General features: G+C 38.9%; 1 protein-coding gene across 1 annotated transcript in view; it reads right to left on the reverse strand.

Moving 5' to 3' along the window:
- The window catches only part of Arhgap18 (Rho GTPase activating protein 18), a 165,510-nt gene that overhangs the window by 41,342 nt on the left and 101,715 nt on the right, over positions 1–22,453 (reverse strand). Inside the window, exons 6-10 of the mRNA XM_008827816.2 lie at positions 16,422–16,587; positions 13,212–13,303; positions 8,282–8,359; positions 3,651–3,810; positions 1,980–2,062 (exon numbers count right to left, since the gene is read on the reverse strand). Of these exons, the coding sequence (XP_008826038.1) occupies positions 1,980–2,062; positions 3,651–3,810; positions 8,282–8,359; positions 13,212–13,303; positions 16,422–16,587 (579 nt within the window). The remainder of the gene's footprint in view (positions 1–1,979; positions 2,063–3,650; positions 3,811–8,281; positions 8,360–13,211; positions 13,304–16,421; positions 16,588–22,453) is intronic.

Consider the following 22,453-nt stretch of genomic DNA (forward strand, 5'->3'; position numbering starts at 1 on the left):
ATTCGTGAAGTTACAGCTAAGGGTTATTTTTTTCTTTCCTTTTTGAGACAGGGTATTAAGTAGTCCAGGCTGGTCTCAAATTCAATATATACCCAAGGATGACCTTAAACTTCTGACCCTCCTGACACCTGAGTGTTGAAATTACAGGCATTTGCATTCCTGGTTTATGTAGTGCCTAGGATTGAACCCAGGGCCTCGTGTATGCCAGGTAAGCACTCTATCAACTAAGCTACATTCCCAACCATCAAGGATTTTCATGAGTTGTAGGAAAAAAATTTCCAAGATTTAACAACTGGTTTTCTTGACATTTATTTTTCTCATGTGAGGTTTCACTTTAAAGGAAAAGAAATGTAGAAAATAAAAAGGCCAGGCTCACAATACATACACAAAGTCAAGGCAATAACAAACTTTAAGATAATTGTTTCTAAATCATATATTGAATTTTTTCGGTGTTTTTTATAAATTTATAATTAAACCCTTACCACTACTTAATACACTTTTGTTTGTTTTGTGAGGCTATGGTCTTACAATGTATATGTAGCCAGGCTGGCCTCAAACACACCATCTTCCTTCCTCCAGAGCTCTGGGCTTACAGATGTACCCTAATAACACTCAGCTTCAACATTTGCCACTAAGGAAAATTAACCAGTGTGAAACTGATCCAGTGATCCACACTGATTCCAAGGGCCTCTGGAAATATTTCTAAAATATATTAAATTCTATGAGCATTATGACAACTTATTTTTAAATAATTTTACAAATTAAAACTTCCATCCCTTACAGAAGTAACTTTAAGCTAACATTTTAACTTATTTCAAACTCTACCACTTGGAATTATAAACAATTATTATACCTCAGGAAATAGTGAGCTATATTTGGTAAGCACTTGGATTTTCACTTTAAATGCTTGATTTTTGCTTTATTAATACAAGTTCATAAAATTAGAAACTGTAAAACAGCAAGTAAAAAATACAGAAAAAGTTTAAATTTGTAATAATTAATGAACCTTAATCATCTGCTTTGACAGAAGAAATATTATTGTAAAATTGAAAAAGAAAATAACCAAAAACCTAGAACTAGGAGTGGTGGTCCCTAAAGTTCAAGGCTGCTACTCAGTAAGACCTTGTCTCAAAACGACAAACACAACTACCTACCGGAGACATGGCTCAGAAGGCAAAGCGCTTGCCACACAAGCTTGGGGACCAGAGTTTGGATCTCCATCACCCACGTAAATAATGTTAGGCAGGTGTGGTAGCCTGTCCGCAATCCAGCATGTGGGAGATAGATACAGGAATCCTAGGACCTAGCTGGCTAGTTAGACTAGTCAAACTGGCAAGCTCTGGCTTCAATGAAGAGACCCTGCCTCAATATATAAGGCAGTATTTGATCAAGGAAGATACCTAAAGTGTCCCAGCACCCACATCAGTTTATAACCACCTGCTTCTCCAGTCCAAGGAGACCTCATGCACTCTCCTGGCATCATCTGAGGTAACCTGCATGCATGTGGTATATACACAGGCACCCAAAGACACAAAGAAAATAAATAAATCTTTTTAAAAACCTCTAGTTACATTAATAACATACATAATTTAATAAAACTAAGAATAAATGACTGAATTATCTGTCCTTAAAAGCAGTTCTTTTCTTTTTAGATGTTTATTTCTGTTTCCAGGATATATAAATAACGAAAATTTACTCTGCTTAGGGGACTGGAGAGATGACTCGGCGATTAAGAGAACTGGCAGCTCTTATAGAGGACCTGGGTTTGGTTTCCAGAACCCACATGGTGCTAACAACCATCTTTAACTCTGTGTCCAGGGGATCTAACACCCTCTTCTGGCCTCCATGGGCATTGTACACATGTGTACTTATATACATACAGGTGAAACACTCATATACATAAAACACAGAAATTGAAAAAAGGCTGCAATTACTCTGCTTTGCTCTAAGGGGGTATGTAATGTAAATAACCAGCTAACCTTCAGCGTGTCTCTGTTTGCATCAGGCAGGAGGATGACAAGGAGATTCAAGGCTTGCAGTTGCTCCTTCTTGGTTGGAAGATCTGCAGATAGACGAGATACATCTGAACTCTTTTCTTTATGAAACACTTTCCTTTTCCATTTTTCAAGGGAAAAAAAAAAAGAGTATTTGGTGTAAACATTACAGTGAAATGTAAGACACAATGACTGAGCAGCCAGCCTCATTGAGATAGTGTTTGCCGAGATCAGAAGAAGCAGCTGCTCAGAGCTTCCTGGCTCTTACGATGCTCGCTTCCAACTGTGATCACATGACAAGGGGCCTTATGTTTGCAGACATACAACAGTGCTTTGGAAATCCTTTTAACTTCTGCATGGTAATTATTCCCCAATGAAAAGACGGAGAAGATTGAACTTCCTATGATACCCTACCAAGCATGCCTCTGGAACAGTGACGTTTGCTTCTTCTAATGGCAAGGGAACTAGATAAGAGAGGAGAGTCTATCCATTCCAACAGGCAGTTGGAAACACAGGGTCTGGAACATGATAGGTGTCCAATAAATGCTTGTGGAATGAATGAGAAAGCAATCAGCCAGTGGAGCTTCTAGGAGGTGTGTGATTACCATCAGTGCCTAATAGTCACAGGCATTTAGAATCATGTCCATATTGCTTTGTCTGCTGGTAATAAATTTGGACCATATCCAGGAAATGTATACAAATAATGTAATTTAATCATTAAAAATATTTTAAACAGAAGATGGTTTCTTTTGCCTAAAGAAGAAATGTGTTAAGGAAAAAAATACTTTAAATAGTAGTTTTCATGCTTCCTTTAGAAATTCTGAAAAACAAATGTTATGATACTCAATGATTTAAAGTACTCACACCAATACTGCACACCCTAAAGAATAGCCAGGAACAGTTCTGATAGCACTATATAGCTCTCTATCATTATTAACAGTTCCTTCATTCACTTCAAAGTATCCCAGTTTGGAAGTTAAGGACGTGGTTACTTGACTCATTAGCACATTTTTTTCTTACCTGATGACCCTAGGAGAACATGGGACAATCAGAGCAGCATATAAACCTTATAAGATCTCTGTGTTCCCTGGAAGAAGAATCAAGATCTACTATTGATCTTAATTTGAAGTCTGCCCAGGACCACAAAATGGCCACACACCAGAAGTCTGTGCCTTTCTCTACCAGCGAAACAGCAAAATGCTCCCACATGGCAATTTCAGGATTTAATTTTCAGGAAATTCTCATAGACACTATGACATCCCCTTGTGCTTTTATAGTAACTGTTAATCCACAGCTTCTCTAGTATGTGTTGCTTTTAACACTTGGTGAGAAAACCACATCAGAGCTCTTACATGACTCACACTATTATGAGAGAAATGCGAAGTTTCCAGGTTTTTAACACTAAATGTACTATATCACTTAAAGTCCAGGCAATTAACCTGTACCTGAAAAGAACATTTTGTTGTGTGTTTACTTAAACATGTATGTTTATGAAAGGGCAGCTGTGTGCGACATTTTGAGCAACCCTTGAAATCTGTGAGTCAGTATGTCTAACCAAATACATCTGATTATGTGCCTTGTGACACCAGATGTCACTAAGATGATTGGTATGGGTGGTACCAGCTCACAGGCTACTTCCAGATGGATGGCACTTACTCTGGACAGCCTGGAAGGCTTTGAGATACTCCACACTGAGCAGAGGATGGGGCAGCTCCCGGAGGAAAAGCTTTAGCAGGCTAGCAGCATCGTGCTGTTTGACACTTTCCCAGTTGAAAGTCCCTTCATAAAACTTTGCTTCTAGTTCTTGGCAAAGATTCTGAAATGCACAAGGAGAAAAAGAAGTTAGTAGCAAGAACATTTTTTTCCATTTTAAAAGTGTGATACGCTGGGTGTGGTGGCGCATGCCTGTAGTCCCAGCACTTGGGAGGCAGAGGCAGGTGGATCTCTGTGAGTTCAAGGCCAGCCTGGTCTACATAGTGAGCTCCAGGACAGCTGGGGCTACAGGGAGACACTGCTTCGAAAAGACAAAAAAAAAAAACCAAGTGTGATACAATTTCCACTTTACAAGGCTTCTACTCTAAAGATGTATCAGAATAGCAAAAGTCAACATTTCCGTTCCTCAGAAAAATGCCATCCTTCAACTTTGTACATACCATGGAGAAATTGTACCTACAGTTAAAAATTTTTAAACATGTTGTCAGACTTTAATTAGCAAAGGTTTAATTAAAAGATAGTTTAAAATCATTTTTCCATTGGGCACATCACCTGAACATTACAATTTATCATTATATTAAAACAAATCATTTCAAATTCAAGACAATGTTTTAAAGCTATTTAGAAGTATATTACATAAAAAAACACATAGTCAGTCTCTGGGCCTAAAGCAGAAGGTTACGTCTAATCCATTATCTCTAGGAAATGAAAAATCCTACAGATAAGAAGGCATGAAAATGTATGAAGAAACCTGCTTTCAGTGTACCACAGTTCCACGGCCAGCTCTAGTTAGCAGTCTAAGTCCATGTAGAATGGGAAATGCCAAGGGTCCAGGTCAAATACTCTCCAGACTGTGCCAACCCAACTACTAATAAATCAATTTGGTTTCATAAGTACTATTTTTCTAGATTCATTTTTACTATGGCATAAATTATGTCAGAAATCCGTCCAAGTTTCTATTACTTCCTTCATTATTAGAACTATTTTCCCATAGTATGATTTTTGGATTTTGTTTTGGTTTTGGTTTTATTCTTTTTGGTTTGGTGCAAAGGACTGAACTCAGGACCTCCTGTGTGTTAAGCAAGTACTTTGCAACTGAGCTGCATCCTTAGTCCTTTTTTTTCTTTTAAAGAAAATTTATCACATTTTTTTCCTTATAAAACCCCTTATCCTTTACTACTACTATTATTGTTATTATGATGATGATGATTGTATGTGTCTGTGTGTGTGCATATGTGTGCACATGTGTGTAAACGCATGGGCTTATGAGTTTCATTGTAGGTGCTGGGAACAGAACGTAGGTCTCTGGAAGAGCAGCAAGTGCTCCTAACCTAATTTTCCACCTCCCTAACCTCATGGAGGCTACCCTGAGATTGAGTAGGGGAAAGGGGAAAGGGAGCAAAGGAGGGAAAAGAAAGGTGCGGGGAAGGAGAAACAAAGGAAGAGAGAGAGAGAGAGAGAGAGAGAGAGAGAGAGAGAGAGAGAGAGAGAGAGAGAGAGAGAGAGAGAGAGAGAGAGAGAGAGAGAGAGAGAGAGAGAGAGAGAGAGAGAGAGAGAGAGAGAGAGAGAGAGAGAGAGAGAGAGAGAGAGAGAGAGAGAGAGAGAGAGAGAGAGAGAGAGAGAGAGAGAGAGAGAGAGAGAGAGAGAGAGAGAGAGAGAGAGAGAGAGAGAGAGAGACAGAGACAGAGAAACAGCAACAGGAGACCAAGAGCGGGAACAAGACAGGAGAGAAAACAGTACAAGGAAGTTCAGTGGCACAGGGAAGAAAGGCTCCAAAATCTTGCATGATCTTTAAATTGTTTAGAATTGACTGGCAACAGCATGATCCGGCCTATGAGGACAGGCTGGGTTTAACAGTTGATACAGTTGAAGCCACTTAACTGGCCTTCTTAAGAAATTACATTTAGTTGGCCTTTTACCAATGTTGCCATCACAAAGTACAAACCCACATTATATTCCCCATTTTGCACTAAAGTAAACATATTTTAACAGCTGGGAATGGCCATCACACTCTGCTAGAGTGGTTCCAGGTGCTTTGAACGGTCCACTCTTTCCAACATAAATTTTCAGTGTTGGTTTGTGTTCGTTTTCATTTGTTTGTTTCTATGTATCCCTGACTGGCCTGGTACTTGCTCTGTAGTCAGTCTGGTCTTAAACTGGGGGCAACTCTCTTGCCTTAGTCACCTGAGCTGCAGAAGTATAGAACAGAGCCACCACACCCAGCTCTTGCTGACCTAAGTAACAGGAAGTCACATTGTTCATGAGCAATTGTTCCTCTGTAAGAGAATGTACTTCTCAACAGAAGTTTGACTTCAGAATCAAGCACAGTGTCCATGACCCACTGGAGAGCTTCCCATAGGAAACCATGTGAGAGAGTAGTTAGTCATGAACACACCAGACAATCTTGAGGGCTTCTATGTCCCAGACACCAGGCCCAAGAACATTTTAAATGGGTATATTTGGTTACAGAATCTCATATAAATGAGGGTACCGTACAGAAGAATCAGGTAGGTCAAAACAGTGTCCTGAAGTAAAGAAACTTACCAAAACAAGCAGGTAATACTAACTGTAGAACACATGAATTCTAACCCTAATAGCAGCACGGCTGGTAGTCACAGGCAAGAATGGCATGTACCCATCAAGACTCATTTAGGCTGCATCAGCTTTGAGTCGTTTATACAGAAACAGATCCTAAGAAAATAAACAGAAATTTTTCCTCCATCCTACTTCCTCATGGCTTTTCAAATTTGAGAAGATACATGTTAAAAGTAAGTAGTTTCTTATGTGTTTTCAGTTTAGAATTAATGGTGAATTTCGAAGACAGGTTAGGAGATGTCAAATGACCATTAACCAAAAATGTTTGCTAGATGAATTTTCTAAATTCAGCTACAGTTCCGAGTAGGACCCGCCTTCAGATTTCAAACCCCTAAAGGTGTTTGTACATTGTGTTGACTGTGAGCTCTCTCCTGTGCATTCGCACAGATGAAAGCAGCAAGGTACACAGTATCCTGGGATGGTAAGAAGAAAAGGGAAAGGACAGAGGGACACAGAGGCTCCACCTGGGAATCAACTAATTTTTGTCACTAGCCTGGCCACAGTAAAACAAGGAACTGTGACAACCAAGAAAGTGGTTGAAACAGCCTCATTTTGCTAGTTCATCAAGACTAATAATGTATGTGGCTATCTACTGTCTTCAAGGACCTTAATGTGCTCCCCACCTGGAGGGCTAGGTTCCAGTCTGTTTCAAAATCAAAACTCAGTTACTATTACTCATCCTGACTAATCTTTCATCCAACTCCCTAAGAACATTCTGAGTCATTGGGTTCTCTTTATCATAGTATTATAATAGGTATACAGGGATTTTGAAAAATGAAAACATAGAAAAACAAAGTATTTATAGAGAAACTATAAACTGGATATTAAGAGGTTTTATTGCTCCGTTTTATCCATTTTGCCAATAAGAATAAGGGTTGGGGAAGCTGTTAGCTTTTAAAATACACAAACCTAATTAAATGGTACATTTTCCCTAAGTGTCCCTCAACCCAAAATGTGTTATATTTACACAATGGAGTTCTATCCAGCAGTAAAGAAAGATGAAATAATGAAATTTACAAGTAAATGGATGGATCTAGAAACTGTTATACTAAGTGAAGTAACATAGACTCAGCGATGTATGTTCTTCCTCATATGTGGCTTCCAGCACCAAATCCTTTTAAATTCCAGGTCCTTTTAATAAGAAGATGCTATACAGCAGTCCCTTCTGCATGAAATAACTAACATCATCACAACTTTGGCTGAGCCTGATCTCTAAACATAGTCACAATGGGCTTGCTGACAGTTCATTAAAGGAGTGGCAAGCAGGGTCACTGGACCCTCATCCGCGTATCCAGCCACTCTTCCCAGCCAACTAGTCCAGATTTGGAAGACAAAAGAAAAATGAGGAAGAACCCAATAGAGGGATGCTTTTGGAAGCCTTGTCAAGAAACTCCAATGGACTGTCATATGAACATTTGAAAATTTGCCCTGTTCTTTTTTTCTAGTTCCCTGTCTAGAACTTGTAATGCTAATTACTCTTGCCTTTATTTCTCCTTCATGTCTCAACTTGAGTGTCTTTTAAATAGGTCCACTAAAGGGGCACCCCAATTGCCACACTAGTTATGGAATTTGACAATCTTTTAGATAGACCCACTGAAAGGGTACTCCAATTGCCTCACCCTGCATCCCTGTTCAAGATGGAAGAAGCCAGAGCCATCTGCATCCTGATTCCCTATCTGTAAACAGGGTGATTTCTTCAGAGGATGGCGTGATAAGAATAGGAGGTAGGAATTGGCTAGGCAGTTGGGGTAAAAAGTCCCCAGAGAAAAGTATATCTAATCCTTAAAAGATTTTAGGGTTACCTCTTCAGAGGGGGTAATGTTGGAGGGGAGGGAGTGGGCATGGATTTGATCAAAATACCTTATATACATGTATGAACTTCTCAATAAAGTTTTTGTAAAAATTTTTTTTAAAAAATCTATTATCTTCAACAACAACAACAACAACAAAAAGACACATTTTCCCATTGTTGCAGTTACCTTGATCCTTATGGCAGCTCCTGGTATTCGTAAGAGGCCTTCAGTTTCCAGACCGCCTTCTTCAATTCGAGAAATCAGCTGTGGATAAACAAACACAAAGCCATTCTGATGTTCATATTTGTAACAGGTACAATCTAACATCTGTTTTCCATATAAATAAGTGAGAGTTGATTACAACAGCATGCAAACTGGATCTGAATGCTATTGAGACACCCTTCTTTAAAGCTATAAATACAAAAATGAGTTAAAATTGAGAAGTTGGGTCTTAGTCTCCTTTGTAAAAGAAATGTATAAATTCACAGAATAGCTTGTGGCTTTTCCACACACAAAGAGAAAAGATGTTCACTATGTAAAAGCAACTAAGAACATCTTTCTTCTGCTTTTCCAGCAACATACATCACATCATCAAATAAATCTCATGAAATTCTGTTATTTGCAAATTTTCATACCATATGTAATTTGTTTCAAGAAGGAATTATTTTTGACATGTAAAAACATTTGCTAGTATTCATTTTAAGCCTTTGGTGATAAGCTTAATGAAAACTGCTTCCAAATAGGACTCAATACTTGGTGAATACACTCATATTTAGGTCCACCACTAAAATAAAGTCCTTTTTATAAACATATAGGCCAAAAAATTCACAAAAATCCAGTGGGGGAATTATAGCAGACCGGTAGAAGCTGTGAAAGAGAGATAAAGACAGAAGACTCCCTACTGGCAGTTACCTTCCAGTTGGAAACCTGGGTTTATGAATTCCCTGGGCAATGTACTGAGCCTATAGACGGTATTCTGCTGTTTTAAAGGAAGTCAATTTCCATGTCCTCTTCATAAATACAAGGCATTTATTAGCACTAAGTTTGTATTTCCTGTAACCTACTCCCTTTTCATAAAACTCTTCTCCTGCTTTATGAAACCCAGAGCTAGTCTTTCTGCAGCTCCAATCTTAGTGTAATATTCTTTCACACCCTAAGTCACAGAATTTCCCAGAATGCAAAAGAATGTTTTTAAAAGTTGGTCTTGTTTTTGTTTTTGATTTTCTTTCAGGGAAGCCTCCATTAATGATTGATCAAGGCTCTATAAACCACAGAGCTTAGTGACTTCCTCTTATATAAAAGTGTTGGTTACAGGCAAAGCCTGGCATTGGCAGGGAGGTCTTTGGACCTCTGCTTAAATGTTCTAAAATCAGATACACTGTAGCGTGTGGGCCCTGCAAGTGATGGTGATTTTTCCTTAATGACTTTATCTATTCTATGGTTGGAATACATTTTGACCAAAAGATGTACTGATATTGAGGGAGTCAGAGAAGGTGCCAAGAATACTTTCAGAGTCACCAAGGATTTATTATTGACTAAAGCATCACTGACCAGTCAAAGTACAATTTTTTTTTTTCATTCTAATTTTTCCTAGACCACGTTTTGATAGAAACCCATAGCAAAAATGAGTTATTTGAGAATTAGGATATTATTCAATAAGGTATTTAATGCCAAATTTATAAATATTCAATATACAACCAATTATTTTACCTTATAAAATGTTTATAATGTTTTCATATCCTATGAAAAAATCAAATTACATCCTGGCTGCTGAAGTAACTTAATTGTTCGCAGCATATACCTTTCACTTTCGTTAACTACCGAAGAAAATTGTGACTTCTAAATATAGACAAATGGGAGCAATTTTCTAACTTTCTTGTATTTGAATCATTTTTTTAGTGTTCTCTAAAGCTGAATCCCAGAATCCAATAGTTATGTGCATATTGTCTGGAAGAACACCGTGTGCTATCTGCTATTTCTCACTTTAAAAAAAATCACATACTGCAGCTTATTACATATTATTAAAGTGTAAATAAGAAATACTTTATAGCATTCCTTTTATTTTTCAAGATAAAATAGACATAAAATAACTATGTCTAATTATTCTCTTTGGGGAAATTTAGATATTCTGTAATTTAATAGTAATTTGTAGTATTTCTCAAAATATACTATATACATTTACATAGTATTATATACACACACACACTTATACAAACTGAAAAATGAATGGAAATTGAGACAGGCTCTTTTTGTTTTCTTAATTTTTGCTTTTGTTTTTTGACATGACATCCAATTTGGCGGATTTGTTTGATGGTAAAAACATCAGATTTGAAAATCTGATTATAAAGTACACTTCTTCCATAAATTAAAATGAACATTTGGCCAAGTGTGGTGGTACATGTCTTTAACCCCAGCATTCAGGAGGCAGAGGCAGCTGGATGGCTGTGAGTTCAAAGCTAGCCAAAGCCACATAGTGAGACTCCTTCTAAATTTTTTTTTTTAATCTCCTAATTCAAAATATTTCTCCTTATTCAATCCTTTCTGAGGACATAGTTTGAACAGTCTGCCTCCCAGCAAAAAGAAAGCAGATCAAGGAAAATAAAAGATAAAATTAACTGATATTAGACAAGCTTTTGATTAGTGCCCTTTGGGCATAAATTTTCTCGAAAATGAAAACATAATCCTCTGAAGACTGGTAGTCTATGTTTTCATAAATAATTATTTTCTTCTATGATGGTCAACTGTGTGTGCCAACCTGGTAAGTGTTGTGCTGTCCAGTCAAACATAGCCCAGATGCTACAGCAACTATCATTTAAATTACAGAGTTTGAGAAATGCAGATCTTCTTCTGAGAGATGATGAGACTCATCCATGAGGTGAGGACATAAAATCAAAATCTAAGTTTACAAAGAAGCAGCTTGTGGTGATTTAAATGAGAAGCGTCTCCCATAGGCTCAAGCATTTAAACTTTCCTCAGTTGGTGGCACAGTTTGAAAACAGTCATGGAACTTTCAGGAGGCGTGGCCTACTGGAGGAAGCCCTTCACTGGGGGAATGCTTTGAGAGTTCAAATCCCTGTCCCACTTACTGTTTGCTTTCTCTCTTTTTCTATGGCATGCTTGAAGATGTGAGCTCTTACCTTTCCACTCCAGCTGCCTCCTGCCCTGACTCCCCTGTCCTGATGGACTCTTATCCCTCTAGAAACACAAACCCATATAAACTCTTCCTTCTATAAGTTGCCTTGGTCATGCTGTTTTATCATAGCAACAAAAAACGAACTAATACACAGTTCTCTCAAGACTGCAGCATCAGCTCTTGCCCATTTCCATCCTGGTGGTTTGCTCCCACATTTCAGACTTGCTAGGTTCCTTTTAAATATTTTATTTATTATTTTTATTTTATGTGCATGAATGTTTTGCCTACATATATGTAAGCACACGACCTGTGTATAATGCCCCGCAGAGGCAGAAGAGGGGGTCCCCTGGAGCTTGAGTTACTGATGATTGTTAGCCATCATGTGGGTGCTGGGAACTGAACCCGGGTCCCTCTGGAAGAACAGCAAGTATTCTTAAAAAGCTCCCTTCTTTTTTAGTTTTTGGTTTTTAGAGACAGGGTCTCGCTATGTAACCCTAACTAGCTTGGAACTTGCTATGTAGACCAGACTGGCCTCAAACTCAAGAGAGATTGATCTGCCTCTATCTCCCAAGTGCCAGGATTAAGGCATACACTACCACACCTGGCTGCTAGGTTCCTTTTCAAAAGAGTCTTTCCATCTATTTTTATATACATCCTATTTATTCTGGAGAAACTTGATCAATACACCCAAGGAAGATGCTGCAGAGATTTCTCCTCTATAAAGCATCTCTATATAGTAATTCACTCCTTTCAACAAAAGAAACAAATGAATATGTAGTTTCTTTATATGTTGATCTCTTTCTCTTAACAAAAGGAACTTCTGTCAACTACTGATACAGATATAGGTTCTTTTTAATATTTTATTATTATTTTCATTTTATGTGTACGAGTGTATTGCCTGCATGTATGTGAGTGCACCTGTGTCGTGCAATGCCGTGAAGGTCAGGAGAGGGCTTCTGATTTCTCTGGAACTGGAGTTAAGGACAGTTTGTAGCTGCCATGTGGGTGCTGGGAATCAAGCCTGGCTCCTCTACAAGAGCACTCAGTCCTCTTAACCACTGAGCCATCTCTCCAGCCCCAGATATAGGTTCTATAGACAGTGGCAGAACAATTGTACAGAACAATATTCCTCAGAAGACATGGTAAGATAGAAGTTGGGATATAATGGTGGGAAAGAAGAATAAAGCTCTATCAGCTAAAACAAGAAAATGACTGATTTGGAACAGAAGAATAAATGCCGACCAGACTGAGCCTTGGGATTGAATGAGTTGTCTGAGTCAATCAATTGCAAAACAATTTCTTCTGTCTCCAGAAATTTCAGAAACTGATATGCCTGAGTTATTGCAAAGAACCTACAGCATGGGTAGTCCACAACTATTTGGCTTGCCTTCCTCACAGCGGATTCTCTGGATTTTATCAAATGTAATCTGTTCTGAGCAACGAGGTCTCAGAGGTTGAGCTGAAAAGAAAATGTTTTATTGCTACAGATAATCCCCTTATGAATAATTGAGTGTTGACTACACAAGCAACTTGATAGTTTAGCAATCATTTTCTAATTCTACTTTATGGTTTCTTTGCCTACATTGGACTTAGGCACTGGTAAATTAAATTGGACATCTTCACTGCAAATAGGAAAGCTTGGGAAATACATACATGCATGAAATATTCATGAGGATTCAATTCCCTAGATACGCAGTTCCCATTCCTATGTATTATAGAACTGAAATCTCAATTACACAAAGCCAGCTAATATAAGACAGGAAAATGATGCCAGGTAATCACAGTTATAGTAATAACACAGAAAGCATCACTATGAAATAAAAATTATGAGCCCTTGAAACAAATTTGCTTCCTGAATAGAAAAATCGACGTGTAAAATGAAGCAGCATTTCAATTGGAAAACTGTATCATAACAGTCTGGGTGCAAAACACCACTATTAGCCTAAGTATGTTCACACTGCACTGACCATTCAGGCTACTTACTTTTTGAAAGATCAAGGGTATTCGAGTTCCAGGCACTTTCTTTTGATCTTGTTCCAACAGTACAGTTAATGGAATACCAAAAAGACCAGAGTCTGCAACAAGGAAACAACGTTTTCACTTCCATCAAACTATAAAATATTAATGTAGAAATCTGAAAAAGTAAGATTTTTGACATTCTCATTTGCTGATGGGACTCTTTGTTGAGTACCTACTATGGGAATGGCCCCATAGATAGAGGCGAACAGTGAAGTCTTGACCCAGCTTCATAGAACAACCCTGTAGAAACATACAGCTACACAAATGACTTCAAATAGTCACTGAAATAATTAGAAAAGGGAAAACTGCTGCATAAGAAAAACAGACTGTTGCTAGAACGCATAAAATAGTCAAACAGTTTTCTAAGTGCAATCAAATTAAACCTTCTAGCATAAAGTCAAAGACCACGCATCTCTTCCAAACCAAACTGACAGTGAACATTCCATGATACAGCTGAATAGAAATACTTATTTTTGAGAATTCAGCCAATTCATCTACAAATGTTTATCTTCAGAAAATAAAGTAGGTATCTAGTACTCTTACATTTAAATATTTCATATTTTTATGAAATACCAGGTGATATTTATAAACATTCTAAACTCATATGGTTCAAGTTTGAAATGAACACAGCTCCTACCTACAACCTCTCCCTCCCTCCCTCCATCTGAGGAGACTGTCACCACAGAAGTGATCACTCTGTCCTTTAGAAATGACACCATCAAGGAAATAACATCCATCTGTGAACATGGAAAGGGAACTTCCATGTGTTATATGGACAGATATTGGACTCTGAGAAGACATTTAAAAGAATGTCAGTGGCCTAATAAATAGCCTTTTAGTCTGAGAATCAAGAAAATATGTATTCTCGGAGTTCTAAGCACCCAGGGTATAAATAACTTGGATAAGAGTTATAGATATTTTTAAAAACTACAAAGAATTCCCTCTGTTTCTATTTAAACAGTGACAGCTTTAATCAGAATATTTTAATATTTCGCTGCTAGAGTGCATCTCTAACACATAACAAAAACAAAAACTAGGACAGAAAACACTTCTGTAAGCCACTTTAAAACCTTGTGCATGTAGTCAAGCTATTCAAGCTATATTTCTGCTTTATAATTGGAGAAAGCTTCATGATGAGCTTCTACAAAAGCATTGGAAGTCTTTGTTTTTCACAAGGGAAAACCAGAAATACCATTTAGCTCAGAAATTCACCATAGCAAGCCTTGAGCTAAATAAAATGCTCCTAAGAATTTAGCATGGAACAAGGTCTTCAGGGTCCACAATGGCAGGGGACACAAAGGAGACACGGAAAAGGTACACTTCAGCCCTACAGAGAAACTCTAAAACTTAAATTGGTGCATACTTGTCTTGGCTAACATTACCATAGCAACTCAATAATCCTCATTCTTGGTGCCTCTTTAGGAGATACCTGTAAGGTTAAACAAGAGGACAGAGATTTCAAAACAGGAAAGCTTTGTCAGCAGAGAATTATCTGGATTTTCAGACCAAGGAAATGAGAGAGAGAGAGGAAACAAGAGAAAACTAAAGGTGTCTGCTCTTTATCATATAATCAGAAATATATTCGGTTGATGTAATTCATAGATTAGCAAGCTGCTTGCAAAAACAAAAGGCACATATGTAGGGTGACTATGAGCTAATGGTACTGCGGCTCACAATGATATTGTTTTTCTTATACGGAAGAGTATTTTTGTTAAATAGCTTAAAATCCCAGGTAGGGCCAGCAAGATAGCTCAGAAGGTAAAAGGGCTTGCCCTGCAAGCCTTATGACTAGAGTCAATCCCTGAAACCCATGATGGAAGCAGAGAACTGACTTATGGGAGTTGTCCACACATATTCCATGGCACATACACACCTGTACTTGTATAAACATCATACATACACAAAAATAAAATTTAATTTTAAAAAACTGGATATAAGTGAACACAGCGACAGACTGTTAATGATCCCATATTCTCTCCAATGATTAAGCAAAACTAATCACTCAGGATCAAGCCACTGAAACCCATTTTAAGATCTGGTTTCATAAATAACTATGTTTATCAAAGTTTCTTTTCTACACATGTAGTTTGATAAAGGGAAAGCATAGGAATTATAATTCCTTGACTCATAATTTCCTTCTGTGAGAATTAAATGATTTGATTGTGCAGTTTTCATCAATTTATAAAATTATTAAAGGCAATGTTGTAGAATCAGAACTCTAGATGCATTCAACTGTCAGTTTATCTGGTAGGTATTGCATCTCACCAACAAGAATATGGCTAAATAGCAAAGTCTATTTTTTTAAATTTATTTGTTATTTTTATTTTATGTGTATGCGTGTATTGCCTGCATGTGGGTAAGTGTACGATTTATAAAATTATTAAAGGCAATGTTATAGAGTCAGAACTCTAGATGCATTCAACTGTCAGTTTATCTGGTAGGTATTGTATCCCACCAACAAGAATATGGCTAAATAGCAAAGTCTATTTTTTTTAATTTATTTATTTTTATTTTATGTGTATACGTGTATTGCCTGCATGTGGGTAAGTGCACCCATGCTGTGCAGTGCCCTTGGAGGTCAGAAGAGGCTGTTGGATCCCCTAGGACTGGAGTTATGGACAGTTATTATCTGCCATGTGGGTGCTGGTATTCAAACCCAGGTCTTCTGCAAGAACAACCAGTGTTCTTAACTGCTGACCATCCCTCCAGCACCATCTATCCAGCACCAACCACCTCTCTCCATTCTTACTACTTATGCTGTGCCGTGCCCTCGGAGGTCAGAAGAGGCTGTTGGATCCCCTAGGACTGGAGTTATGGACAGTTATTATCTGCCATGTGGGTGCTGGTATTCAAACCCAGGTCTTCTGCAAGAACAACCAGTGTTCTTAACTGCTGACCATCCCTCCAGCACCATCTATCCAGCACCAACCACCTCTCTCCATTCTTACTACTTTGTCAATAAATTCAACTTTACCTTTTGTTTTGACTTTCACAGCTTTCTGTTGTTTGAGTTCAATACCCAATACATCATAAAGGGCAGTCAGTTCAACCAGGGCTAGGCGGCAAACTTTCTTCATGTCTTGGGGTGCCAGGTCGCCATCTCTCCAGCACCATCTATCCAGCACCAACCACCTCTCTCCATTCTTACTACTTTGTCAATAAATTCAACTTTACCTTTTGTTTTGACTTTCACAGCTTTCTGTTGTTTGAGTTCAATACCCAATACATCATAAAGGGCAGTCAGTTCAACCAGGGCTAGGCGGCAAACTTTCTTCATGTCTTGGGGTGCCAGGTCCCCAATCCTTGTGGTTCCTGTTTTATCTTTTGGCAGTCTGAAACTCTAAAAAATTACCATTAATATAGTAAAAGTTATCAGTATCTAAACCCTTTTGTAATACAAAAAGAAAAAATTGTAGCCATGCAAGAACTTATACTCAGGCTAAGTGGTAATGAAAGCTATGGTAGACAATCTTAGTCAAAATGCAGAGTGTTCCCTCCTGGAGAGCCCCAAAGCTCTGAGGAGTGATAGGATCCACGTATGAAGTCTGATATACAATGGAACTAGACCATGTAATGCAAGAACTCATACCAGTAGCTCAGAGAACAATGAACCCTAAGGAAAAGTGACTTCTATCTCACTGACCTTCAAGAATCAAAGGCTGGAAGTAAGATAGGAACTGTAATCAGGACGGGCAAAGAGGAAACGCGGCTAGGATGATCTGCCAAAGATAAATGGGAGGAAGAGAAAGCAGAACTGTTTCCATGAGTGTGTGCTTGGAATGTTCCAGGTACCATTCATATACATGATGTGCTCTTAATTGTCACAAAGGAATAGGGAAAATGGTACAGAGAGGCCAGAGGGTTACCAGTTATGCAGTTACTTATTAGCTATGTGATTGAGCAACTGCTTAACCTTCTGTCAAAAGAGAAGAGACCAAGAAGGAAGGAAAGGAGAGAGCCCCACTATTCAGGGGGCTATTGTGAAGTTTAAATGGTCAATACTACTAAACTACTTTTCTGTGTCTGCTATTATTATTATTTTCACTGCTGAACACAAGGAGACCTAAATACCACCCAGGATCCCAGGCATATCTTTGCTGTTTTGTGTCTTCCTCAAATTTAATCCATAAATGACTCAGCCTCCTTTAACATTACACATAATAAATAAAACAAACACAGGATAAAAACATAAATTTCTCTAGCATACTTAATATAAATTACAGCCCCACTGTTTGCTGAAGAAAACAATAATCATCCTCTAATAGTTTGGTTAAAAATTGGGTCCTATCTTTAGGGTTTCCCTTGAGCTTCATTGAATAACTAAGGAATTCAACTGATTTCCTCTCAAACAGGCATTCTCAAAGTGTGGTCTGGGAACCTTATGGGTACCAAGTAGCATAAAAGGTCAAACTTTAATTTAAAATAAATTTTAATAATTAACACTAAGACATTATTTTGCCTTTTCTTCTCTGTTTCTCTCATGAGTGTACAGTGGAGTTTTCTGGAAGAAAATGACATGTACTTTTTCAACAGACTGAGTGCTAAAGGAGGTATTTCCATTTTAAAGGGTATGTATGCTAATAATAATTAATGTTCTTGAGACAAGGTCTCCCTATGTAGACTTGGCCCAAGCTGGCCTCAAACTCACAGAGATCCCACCTGCTTCTCCCTCACGAGTGCTGGGATTAAAGACGGGTGCCATGACACTTTTAACTATATTTTGAGAGCATGATAGAAGTATAAGACCACAAATATTTGAGAGTTACTATCACAGAACAATTTCTAAAATCAGCAATTTTGAGTGATTGGGCAGTGAACTCCTTTCAAGTACACTCAATTCAAGAGAACTTTCAAGCCCACCAAAAGAGAAAGAGTGTCATTCTTAACTTCGGGTAGCACAATTTTTTTTCCTATGAGAATATTAAATAAAGTGTTTAGGGACATCATGGAAGGTGGAGTCTAATTAAATTCATTTGATCTCCATGGGACAGTGTGGTCAAGAATGTGGAGCCACATGGTAGGTAGTTACTTTATGTCTCCATCACTTACTAGTTGTGTTAGGCTTTTATCACTGTGACAAACACCTGAGGAAATACAACTAAAGAAGAACATTTATTTTAGCTCATGGTTTCAGAGATTTTAGTAGACAGCAGTAGAGAGGGCAGGATGGAGTAAATCTGCTCATCTCCTGGTGGCCAGGAAGGAAGAGGGAGCAGAGGGAGGGAGGAACACGCAGAGCAAGAGTGAGAGAGAGAGAGAGTGTGTGTGAGAACGAGAGAGAGAGAATGAATTTAGAATTTCTTCCCCTTTTGACTGAGGTTTTCCCTCTACCTTAGTTATCTCTGGAAATGCCCTCACAGACACCCAGGACTATGCTTTAGTAGGCTTCTATATGTCTAAGTGTCTCTCAATCCAATCAAGTTAATAATCAAGATCAACTAACTTACTAATGTCTCTATAGGATAAGAATAGGGCATATTCTAGGTAAGGGAAACAGGCTTAGTAAAAAGGCTTAAACATGGCTACATAGCGGGTGATGTAAGCCTCTGAATCTTCCATAACTTTCCTGTACTACTACACTTCCTCCTACTCCAGGCAGGCAGGGAACAGTTGAGGTTGACATGGGACTGAATCCCCAGGAGCAGAAGCTATATCTTCACCATCTCTCCAGCCCCATTCTATCACAGGTTTGAACAGGCTTAGTAAAAAGGCTTAAACACGGCTACATAGCGGGTGATGTGAGCCTCTGAATCTTCCATAACTTTCCTGTACTACTACACTTCCTCCTACTCCAGGCAGGCAGGGAACAGTTGAGGTTGACATGGGACTGAATCCCCAGGAGCAGAAGCTATATCTTCACCATCTCTCCAGCCCCATTCTATCACAGGTTTGGCATGCTTCAGGTACTCTGCCACAGTCTACTGTACAGTGGTGTCACTTCACTGGCATTCTTTGTTGTGGTTGTTGAGGATCTCCCTATGTAGCCTAGGCTGGCCCCAAAAGCCCTCTACCTACCAAGTGCTGGGATTACAGGCATATTTGTTCTCTCTCAGGTCCTTCTCCTAATTATCTGTGGTATTTCCCAAAGCTTTAAATGTTTTTAAAGTAGTGTTGGGTCATGCAGATATACTAGGCAAGCCCCTGCCACTGACCAATATCCTTGGTCCCTGACCTTTAAAATTCACACAAAATTTATCATGGTTTTCTCAAACATAGTCCTATATTTCTGCTAATTGCTTCATTTTCAAAAGGGCTGAATGAACCATATTTCCCCATTTACATGTTAAAAAAAAGTCCAAATGTTTCATTAAAATCAGTTTCTTTGGTCTAATAAGCCAAACACGTGTAATATAATTATTTGAAAACATTATCCAAGGTAAATGTTTAGAGAAACCTGAAATATTATTAGTTCAAACATTTGATTTACCTAGCAATAGATGTCATGAGCTTGTTTATTTATTTATTTAAACATTGTGCTTAATAAAGGACTTAGTTCTTTATCCCAATGTTTAATTCATAGAAGCAGTTTTAAATATTTATGAAGTTTCCTGTCGTTTTTTTTTTTGTTTAGTTAATAGACAGTATGGTACAGTTCCTTGGCTAAGAGAAGACTGCAATTTCAGCAAGATTAAAGCTCCTTACCTTTGGAACAATGCATTTAAGACAAAGAATAAAACACAATTTTCTTTTTTTTTTAAATCACAAGGTGGTTGGTTCCTCCATGTGACATACATTAGCAAGGCAGCTCTTCCTACCTGTACCCTTCTTTCACGGGCTGTGCAATCCAGCAGGGCGTGGTAAGGTATCTTAGGGATTTCATTAGTAATGATGGACTTGACTCTTTTACTCATCAACCACTTTAGCTTCGACACCAAAAGCAGGAGCAAAGCTTCGTAATAGAAGCCAAGTCCTAGCATGCTCCATCACTCCTCTAGCTTTATTGCCCATTTAATATAATGTCTACCTCACGAACCTCATTTGACGAATAAATGACATAATTACAGAACATAATTTCTGGGATATAACACATACACAATGCATAGTAGCTCAGCTTTCAAATGACTGCACCTTAAAAGGTATTAAATCTGATCTCCAAATATAAGAAAAGAAATGTGAATCCACTATGAGGGATCATGAAGAATTTACAATGATGCTCAATGTTGTACAGAAAGGGAGGCAAATGTGAACCGAGGTCAACAGAGAACAGTATATTACATAAAGCCTAGTGCTTATTTACAAGAGCAGAGAAGCATGACACAAAAAATGGAACTTAAGGCTTTATCTGTTTAGACACCTGCTTCAGTGTGACACTTATAAACATTCATTTCATCCACCATGTTAAGGGCTTGCAGGAACTCTACAACAAGCCCACGTCCTCTAGAAGATATATCTGGAAAAGCTGCAGCAGTAAACAGGTACACGCACGTGAAACCAAATGCACAGATGAATGGCAGGTGCCAAAAGCCTATTACTGCTTATTGAAAAGGCACTCTCAAATGTTTTATCAGATGTGGGAGCACAGTTGGGCACAGTGTGAACAAAATCAAGAAGGTAAACTGTGCTGGATAGCTTAAGTGTCAACTTCACACACCTGGATTGAGGGAGCCTCAAATGGGGAATTGCCTTCATTGGATTAGCCTGTGGCCATGTCCATAGGGCATCTTCTTGATTGTTGAGTGATGTGGGAGGGCCCAGCCCACTGTGGTTGGTGCCACCCCTGGGCAGGTGGGACTGTGTTGCATAAGAAAGCAGGCTGAGCAGGGGCCAGGGGAGCAAGCCAGTAAGCAGAGTTCCTCCACAGCCTGTGCTCCAGCTCCTGCCTCCAGGTTCCTGCCCTGAGTGCCTACCTTGGGCTCCTGGATGAACTGTGACCTGAGAGATGTAAGCTGAATAAAGCCTTTCCTTCCCAAGTTGGTAGTGGTCAAAGTGTTTTGTCACAGCAATGGAGAGACAAACTAGGACAGAAATTGGTATCAGGATCATGGGGAATTGCTGTGACAGACCTGACCTTGGTATTTTTAGGAGAATTGTGGAAGTGTTTGGAACTTTGGACTGGAAAAACCATCGAGTACTTAAGAGTTTGTTGCTGTAGAGCTTGGAACAGTTATGCTGAAAGGGTTGTGAACAATGGAGGCCTGGCTTGTGGAGCTTCAAAGGGAAACAGAGGCTATCAGGGCTGTTCATGTGAGATTTTGGATTGAGAATCTGTGGGTTCTGGTCGGCTGGGGCTGAAGAATCAGCTGTGATTAAGAAGAGACCAGAACCTGAAGTAAAAGCTTTGCTTTACTGGGACAATTGATGCTGGTTAGCTGGGGCTGAAAAATCAGCTGTAAGTAACAAGAGACTAGCATCATTGTGGTGAAGTCTTCTGGGAGGTATTTTTTCAGGGTGAGCAAATAGAGGGGACCCGAGCCTCTATCTCAAGCTGGAAGCAGGACTTGGTAATGTGTAAGAGTCTCCTGCATGGTTCTGGTGTTGAAAGCATGAAGGGGTCACAGAAAGTACCTGAGGCTTGGCACTCTGAGAGGCCAGGAAAGGCCATAGGTGAAAGTGCAGCTTCAGTTGCAGCAAAGACCCCAGGATTGAAAGGGTTATAGAATCTGAGGCTTTGCACTCCAAGAGACAAGAAGAGGCCATTGGTGAAGGTGTGTAGACTCAGTTTCAGTGGAGACCCAGCTTTTTGGAGATGCCAGGACCATGGGATGACCACCAAGGACAGCAGTAGGTATAGAATGGAGCCAGCCTGGGTCTGCAAGATAAGCTGTGTGTGCTGTGGACTGCAGAGTCAGAGAAGTGGAGCTGCTAGAACACTTTGGAGTCCAGAAGATGGTGAGTGAATCCCGGATGTCCAGCCTTGAGCTACTTTGCTGGACTTTGGTTTTGCTTAGGTGAGTCTGATTCTTCCCTTTGAAATAAGACAGTGCTTGTTTTGGATTTTACAGAAGCCCACCCACAGTTAAGAAACTTTTAAAAGAGATTACAGACTTTTACGTGTTTGGAGTTTTTAAGGTTGTACTGTCTTATGTTGTTATATAAATGTTAATGTATCTTGGAGACAAGAATTGGAAAGGTTATGGTTTAATAGTGATGTTTTTGTGTGTCAAGTTGACAAGGGGTCAATTGTGCTGGACAGTGTTAGTGTCAACTTGACACACCTTGGTTGAGGGAGCCTCAGCTGGGGAATTTCCTCCATTGGACTGGCCTGT

This window comes from Nannospalax galili, unplaced genomic scaffold (genome assembly GCF_000622305.1).
Source record: "Nannospalax galili isolate Female #2095 unplaced genomic scaffold, S.galili_v1.0 scaffold53, whole genome shotgun sequence".
Taxonomy (NCBI): domain Eukaryota; kingdom Metazoa; phylum Chordata; class Mammalia; order Rodentia; family Spalacidae; genus Nannospalax; species Nannospalax galili.